This window comes from Aegilops tauschii, chromosome 2 (assembly GCF_002575655.3).
Source record: "Aegilops tauschii subsp. strangulata cultivar AL8/78 chromosome 2, Aet v6.0, whole genome shotgun sequence".
Classification (NCBI taxonomy): Eukaryota; Viridiplantae; Streptophyta; class Magnoliopsida; order Poales; family Poaceae; genus Aegilops; species Aegilops tauschii.
Genome location: NC_053036.3, coordinates 577,092,063 through 577,099,566, shown reverse-complemented (window position 1 = coordinate 577,099,566; position 7,504 = coordinate 577,092,063). Strand labels below are relative to the sequence as shown.

The window sequence follows — 7,504 nt, the reverse complement described above, 5'->3', positions numbered from 1 at the left end:
TGCATGTCAGTCGGTGGAACCTGTCTCACGTAAGCGTACGTGTAAGGTCGGTCCGGGCCGCTTCATCCTACAATGCCGCCGAAACAAGAAACGACTAGTAGCGGCAAGAAGAATTGGCAACATCAACGCCCACAACTTCTTTGTGTTCTACTCGTGCATAGTAACTACGCATAGGCCTGGCTCATGATGCCACTGTTGGGAATCGTAGCATAATTTTAAAATTTTCCTACGCTCACCAAGATGCATCTATGGAGTCTATTAGCAACGAGGGAAGGGAGTGCATCTACATACCGTTGTAGATCGCGAGCGGAAGCATTCCAATGAACGTGGATGACGGAGTCGTACTCGCCGTGATCCAAATCACCGATGACCGAGTGCCGAACGTACGGCACCTCCGCGTTCAACACACGTACGGTGCAGCGACGTCTCCTCCTTTCTTGATCCAGCAAGGGGAGAGGAGAGGTTGATGGAGATCCAACAGCACGACGGCGTGGTGGTGGATGTAGCGGCTCTCCGGCACATCCAACCAAAGACCTTGGGTTTGTTGGGTACCCGTGACTCCCAGATTGCAAGCAGCCCCGCGTCAGGTATGTCGGAAGAGAGAGAGAGCCGCATATGCCCATCTTGTTGTGACAACTTCCCCATTGAGTAGTTTTAAGGAATTCAACACCTCTGTAAGTGACACAACCCGCAACAACGAATTCAAACTAGCCAACCACGAGAAGCGGCTGGCAAGATGATTACGAAGCCTCAATTCCACACTTGCTTGCACTACATTGATGACCAATGCATTTGTTGTACTATGGTGGGAGTATAGAGAAGGAAATACTACTGCAAGTAGCTCTGGTTTGAGCCATCTGTCTTGATAGAAGAAAATGGCCTCACCGTTCCCAACAGAGCATAGGGAGATTTCTCTCGGGCTGTGAATGTGTTTGTAGATGGTTTTTGCTAGGAAAGAGCTATTCTGGCCTAGCCCAATGTGTAGGGGAGACTGGTGTAGTATCCAATATCTCTATGGTAGGTTTGTAGTATGAAGGAACTTATAAGAAAATTGCAACACGAGGCAAAAGTTTTGTGCTTGTATGTTTCTAACACCGAGACCACTAACAGCTCTTGGGGGTACACACAGATTTTGGTAATACTAGCAAAAAAGCCCGTGAATTGCAACGGGATAATAAAATCATGGTCTTCAAATCAAGTTCCAAATATTCACACTCCATGTGTGTGATTCTAACATGCTCACAATGGATCGATGTTGGATTTGTTCCTTGATGCGTGTATATTTTTTTAGTACATCCTTGATGCATGTACGAGAAGGAAAGAAAGGTCAGCCTCACGATGGATGAAAAACTGAAGTGCCCTATGACGTACGAATAATTCGGAGGAATGCTCGTTTTTTTTTCTTCACTTTTACGGGTGACAAGGTGAGTAATTTACTTTAACTTTAGTGGCAGTTTCGATGAGAGATGAAGAATTCAAAAATAATAATTAATGAAGAGTTTTTGCACTTATGGGGGTGGGGTGGGTAATTTCAAGGCGAAAAAACAGAGAAACAATTAACAAAGAGTTTTTTTTCACTTACGAGTGACATGGTGGATAATTTACTTCAACTTTATGGGCAGCTTAGGATTAGGATAGGTGGAGGGAACAAAAATCGGAGAAACGCAATGTCCTTTAGTATTAGGGGTATAGATATCCCAAATGACAACGCCCACACGTGTGGCATGTTTGCACTCCGCCCACACACGTTGATCCACGTTGATTCTGTTTTGTACGAATCCTAAAGGAATCTGTTGGAATTTCAGTGTCACGTAGGCATAGCATGTGGGTGACCTGCCTAGTCCGCCCGTGTGTGGGTGAACTGCTCTTCGCCCACACGACACTCGCATGTTGTTAGATGCAACTGCAGTTGCGCGTATGTGGCAACCAAGTAAACACACATTGCAACTATGATCAGAGGCGGTTCTAGGCCCCAGACAGCCATGGCCTTGGCATGGGGCGTGGTGGATTTTCTCTTTGTTAACTGTAGCATAATGTAGCCAAAATGTCACTGTAGCTTACTGTAGCTACACTGCTTGCCTGGGACCTAGGCCGAACCTACCTCTGCCACTGACTATGATTAACCATACATGACAACTATGGTTGGACCAGACGTGGCAACTGCAGTTGCGCGTACGTGGCAAACAGGTAAACACACATGACAACTATGATTAACCATACATGGGTTGCCTCCTGCTTACGCCACACACGGTGTGTGGGCGAATGTTTAATATGGCACACGTGTGGTGAATATCGCGACCCATAGATATAGTTTGATTTGATTTGAGTATGTGTAGGGAAACACAAAGAAAAGTCTGATTTAGCTGAGGTTTTGATAAGATTCAATTTGATTTCATTTGGATATAGGTAGGGAAGGACAAGTAAATTTTTGATTTTGATTTTGGTATGATTTGATTTGATTTTTTCGACAAAGGGTGAATTTTATTAGCTCAAAATGAAGCATCAAGAGAATACAAATACAATGAGCATACACCCGGCCTCTGCATAGTTAGGATGCACATAGCCAACACCAACAGACACACACAAAAAAATCACACTGGCAATTATCAAAGTCAAAGCAAGGACCGAAGCTATGCCTTGGTGGAGTAAAGAAAAAGAAAAAGAAAACTCCAAAGCTATCAAGATTTGATTTGAGTATAGATAGGGAAAGACAAAGAAAATTTTGATTTACTTGAGGTTTTGATAAGATTTGATTTGATTTGACTATGGCTAGAGAAGACAAGGGAAGTTTTGATTTAGTTAAAATTTTGATTTGGTTAAGTTTTTTCTTTGGTTAAGTTAATTAATGCAGGACATGTTTGGAAAGAGCGACGACCACATATGAACGTAGAAACATCAAATCAACCATCACGATCATAGGCTCGCTTCTTATAAAAAACATGTTTCTTTCCAGGTTGCAGGCCCGTTGGCGCCTCCGCGTTTTATACTGTTTCCCGTCACATGGCCGCACCACCATCTTCCTTGCCTTGGTGGCTTGGTCCGCTTCCTGCCATTAGACACCCCTCCACCAGTAAGCCTACCACTCTCCCAGCGCTGTGCAACGCATTGACCGCTTGACCCACTATCCCCCCGCTCTCCGTCAGTCCCTGTCCCTCGCTCGTTGCCCCTGCGCCTGCAGCTCCTTCCACTGTTGCCGCGCGCGTGCCGTCCGGCCCCGAGGTAACTTTCCCGTGCTCCGTGGCTTTCATGTGAGTGAGTGGTGACTGCGCACCATCTTAATTTGACTGTGCCGTGAGCTAGATTAGGCGTTTTGTCACATGCTTGGTGACGGCAGTGAGTTCCATTCGAATGGAATGGAACAGAGGATCTGGATCGTAGCGATTCCGGGGCTGGCTGTTCTTTTGGAAAGTTCAGTTCAGAATCAGATGGCCTGAATGTTAGTCTCAGAGATTTGCACATCTCATTTTCTCATTACTTTTGTGTTTGTTTTTACTGTTTATACAACAACAACTACTAATAGTATGTATATGCTCTATCCAGTAGTGTCTTGAGAAGAAAGTGACGGCACCTTCTTCAGTAGCCCAGGAACATTGGCAGTAAATTGTGTTCATCAGCTGCATTCCTCAGTAATTAATTACTGCGGCGTGCAACAATCGCTGGCATCGTTTGAGTAATGCTTATATCACAATCTTGCCAGGTAACGACAGTACAAAATGGAGAATCCTGGGAAGGACCACGAAGATGCGCTCAAGGATGTTGAATTCAGGGAGCAACCCGGTCGTGTGGATCTCAACCGGCTATTGGAAATAGCAAACACTGAGAAAGGCACTTTTCAAATGCAGTCCTTTGTGAAGCAATGGGAATACAAGAGGGCCAACACTGCCCGGCTCCTGAAGGAAGAGCTCGGTCGTCTTTCCCAGCAGCGAAAAGAGATTGAGCAAAAGAAGCAGCAAATGCTAGAGGAGGGCGAACGTCACAATGCCCTGAAGTGTTCGAGCCAAGAGAGTAGTGACCTTTCTCATGACCAGGAGCTTGAAGATGATGCAGAGTATGACACTGTTTCCTACTGGAAACGGCGAGCGCTGCGGTCGGAGAAAGCGCACGAGGCAGACCTGCAAAGGGAGCGTTCCTTGGAGGAGAAGCTGGAGGAGTATATGAAGAAATTTCAGCCAGAAACACCGACCGAGGAATTCTCTGCGATGTTAAAACGGGCAGATTATTTCTTGCACCTGATTCTACAAAGTGCTCCCATTGTAATTGCTCATCAGGTCTGCTTTAGTGCTTTATATGTTTTTTCACACAGTTTACCCTATATTGTACATTTAGGTTGCATTCCAGAGAATCAGCGAAGCCAAATAAGGGGGCTGGTACATGAAATTTGATGATATTTAACAATTTCTTCTCCTTTTCAGGATGCTGAGTTGCGATACCGCTACATATTTAATCACTTTCCGACACTTGCAGATGAGATGAATGCTTTTGCCACTGATTTTTCCGCTCCCCATTGTGCACTGCTCTCTAATCTTAAACTTCAAGTTGTGATTTTTGGCTGGATCACAATTTGTTTTCAGGATGTTATTGGTAAAACAGATCATGAGATATTGTCAGAAGAGGGTATAGACGAGATGAATAAGGTCAAGAGAGAGGTTATGGCCAAGGGTATACCTACTAAGAGAGAGTTTGTATTTGATACTCCATTGTTTGGACCAAAGACTTTCGTCGTATACATTGAACCGGTCTTCACCAAGTCCGGGGAAACAATTGGTGTGAATTATGTTGCAATGGACATCACAGATCAGGTAATTTGTTAAATTTAATAATCTCGTACCTCCAAAATCTAGCGAATGATAAGACATTATTACGGTCCCATTTTTATTCTGAGATTGATTTTGTGCTTCTTTGTCTCTCCTGGTCCTGGTGCATAATTCTACACCTTTTTTCTTTAGTTAAAATAGTGTCGGCATCCTTGTCACTCTCATGAATAAAAAAACATCGTTATCCTTGTTAGTTCTCCATGATTTCAGCTTTGGTAGTGCGCGTGAAAACCATTGTGCAGTGATATTATAAACTATTATTTGAGTTTGAGAGTATTCTCCACATGAGCCATGATATCATTTTCATTTGAAATTAATGCCCCAACTTATCGTATTTCATATACTGCATCTGCATGTTGTTCTGCATTGAAATTACATCTTATTCTACGCTTCCAAACTGCATCTACTTCGATGCGCTTTAGGTCAAAACAAGAGAGAAAATGACAGATATAAGGGTGAGAGAAGCTGTTCAAAAAGCCAAGGAAACAGAGCATAGCAAATCACTTAATATTACAGGTTTGCATGGTGTACATTTTACTCTAGTATTGATTTATTGCATTTTGGTTCAGAATGGTATACTGAGTACTTCCACTTATCTAAAAAAATGCAGAAGAAACAACACAGGCACAACAAATGCTAGCCACAATGTCACATGAGATCAGATCTCCCCTTTCAGGAGTCCTTAGCATTGCCAAAATTCTCGCAACTACCAAACTGGATCAAGAACAACATCAGTTGCTTGAGGCTATGTTATCCTCTGGAAATGCTGTGTTACAGTCGATCAATGACATCCTTGGTCTCTCCAAAGTAGAGTCAGGTATTTAAACCATACGATATTTAAGTGAAATCATTGTTCCGTCGATTAGTTACATTGTTGGATTTTCTAGACACCTGCGACTGGCCTAGTGCATAACTAACTTGACAAGTGGTTGATAATTAGTACTGATTCAGTTCTTTTAATGCAACACTGGTTGATGATTAGTAATAATGTTGACTAATTTTAATATGGGTGTAGCAAATAAGTCAAGAATGAGGTTTTCCAAGTGGAGATGAGTTTTAAGATTCGTTAAAAAAATATGTCAAAAGTCGGTCATGCATTAGTACTTGTTTCTCTAATTGTTAGTGCATTATTAGTAATATGTGTCAAACATTCTTGATATCTGAAGTAGATTTTTTTGCTACCTTCATTATTTTAGGAATTATGAAACTACAGCCTGCAATATTTAGACCAAGGGAAGTAGTTAAACATGTACTCCAAAATGCATCGTCATTTATGAAGAAGGAATTGACCCTTGAAGGGTGCATAGGTGATGATGTTCCATCAGAGGTACTGACAATTATCCATATTGTGTTGCATGCTTTTTGTTTGTATTGATCAGGTCTATATAATGTATTTGCAACTTGAATCCAATTGCCTTAAGAAATTATATAAGTTGTTAGGAGAGATTTTTGGCAGTCCAGGGATTCAGCTGACTTACAAATGATATAGTTACCTAAGTTTTTCAATGTCTGTATAGGTCATAGCTGATGCGCAAAAGATTCAGGAAATTCTGACAAACTTGATCAGGTGAGCTTCCGTTTCATTTGTTCCTAAGGCATACTGGCCTTCTTATAAGAGGTTTAATAAAGATAATGAACAGATATGCTTGGATAGATATAGTACGAAACATGTGTTTGATGATATTTAACATTTAAAACAGTTTCAGCAATGCAGTGAAGTTTACACATGAAGGGAAGGTTGGGATAAACCTTAATATTGTAGATAAGCAGCAACTGGAATGCAAAATAGAACATACAAGACCTCATTCTGCAAGCCCAGTTAACACTGCAACAGAATATTATGCTGCCTGGCCAAGCCATAGTGATAAAGATGCCTCGCGTTGCTCAAACCGTGAAGATGCTCATCAGAATGGCATTCCATCAAATGAAAATTGTACGGAGGAAACTGTTTTTTTTTTTTTGACTGGGGACGGAGGAAACTGTTTGGCTCCGCTTCGATGTTTATGACACTGGAATGGGGATACCAGGTTTTTTCTGATACTTTTGATATACATCTGCATGATCATAGTTTGCATGTTTCACTTGACAGGCAAAAATTTATAGTTTCTGGAATATGTTTCTGATTCATTTTTGCTGGTTCTTTCGGCTTATGATCATCTGCAGAGAAGTCATTACAGTTTCCGTTCAAGAGGTATATGGATGCCAATGGTGACCATACAACAAAATATGGCGGGACAGGGCTCGGCCTTGCTGTCTGCAAGCAGTTGGTATGTATTTGTTCCAGTTTGAATCCTTGGGCCTCAAGATAACATTAAGATATTAAGGTATTTTTGCCTTTGTATGTGTAAAAAAGTGTAACAGTTATTTGATTTTCACAATGATTCAGGTGGACTTGATGGGCGGTACTCTCACTGTGCTTAGTAAGGAGAATGAAGGGTCAACATTTTCAGTCATGCTGCCTTGCACAATTCCTGCAAGAGAAGCCCAGTGATGCTCCTGACAATGGGCAAAACTCCTGTACCAGAACTTTCAGGAGAACTACATTCAGTCTAACTGCTTCTGAAAACGGGCAAAGATGTTTCAGGGCTGAGGCATGGTTAGTATAGGCTAAAGAATGTGGTTTACAGTTTCCTTCTTTCGTTAGATCAGCCAGGGTGTTGATTTGTTGCTTCATACCAGAGATTAGTATA

At 42.1% G+C, this 7,504-nt stretch overlaps 2 protein-coding genes across 2 annotated transcripts; both read left to right on the top strand.

The window, feature by feature from the left end:
* The first annotated feature begins 3,707 nt into the window (after positions 1-3,707).
* On the top strand, positions 3,708-5,396 carry LOC123497259 (probable histidine kinase 1). The gene is made up of 4 exons (XM_045233633.1): positions 3,708-4,268; positions 4,413-4,799; positions 5,237-5,334; positions 5,384-5,396. Exons 1-4 carry the CDS (start codon positions 3,714-3,716, stop codon positions 5,394-5,396), a joined length of 1,053 nt encoding a protein of 350 aa, XP_045089568.1. The 5' UTR covers positions 3,708-3,713.
* LOC109750928 (probable histidine kinase 1) lies at positions 5,330-7,473 on the top strand. The gene is made up of 7 exons (XM_045233317.1): positions 5,330-5,631; positions 6,011-6,141; positions 6,332-6,381; positions 6,515-6,744; positions 6,779-6,841; positions 6,978-7,081; positions 7,201-7,473. The coding sequence occupies exons 1-7, from the start codon at positions 5,448-5,450 to the stop codon at positions 7,303-7,305; spliced, it is 867 nt and encodes a 288-aa protein (XP_045089252.1). The 5' UTR covers positions 5,330-5,447; the 3' UTR covers positions 7,306-7,473.
* The last annotated feature ends 31 nt before the right edge of the window (positions 7,474-7,504 follow it).

Coding starts and splice junctions, on each gene's coding strand:
- LOC123497259 (XM_045233633.1), top strand. CDS start 3,714: ATGGAGAATCCTGGGAAGGACCACGAAGATGCGCTCAAGGATGTTGAA. Junction 4,269..4,412: donor CCATTGTAATTGCTCATCAG/GTCTGCTTTAGT, acceptor TCTCCTTTTCAG/GATGCTGAGTTGCGATACCG. Junction 4,800..5,236: donor CAATGGACATCACAGATCAG/GTAATTTGTTAA, acceptor GATGCGCTTTAG/GTCAAAACAAGAGAGAAAAT.
- LOC109750928 (XM_045233317.1), top strand. CDS start 5,448: ATGCTAGCCACAATGTCACATGAGATCAGATCTCCCCTTTCAGGAGTC. Junction 6,142..6,331: donor GTGATGATGTTCCATCAGAG/GTACTGACAATT, acceptor ATGTCTGTATAG/GTCATAGCTGATGCGCAAAA. Junction 6,382..6,514: donor ATTCTGACAAACTTGATCAG/GTGAGCTTCCGT, acceptor CATTTAAAACAG/TTTCAGCAATGCAGTGAAGT.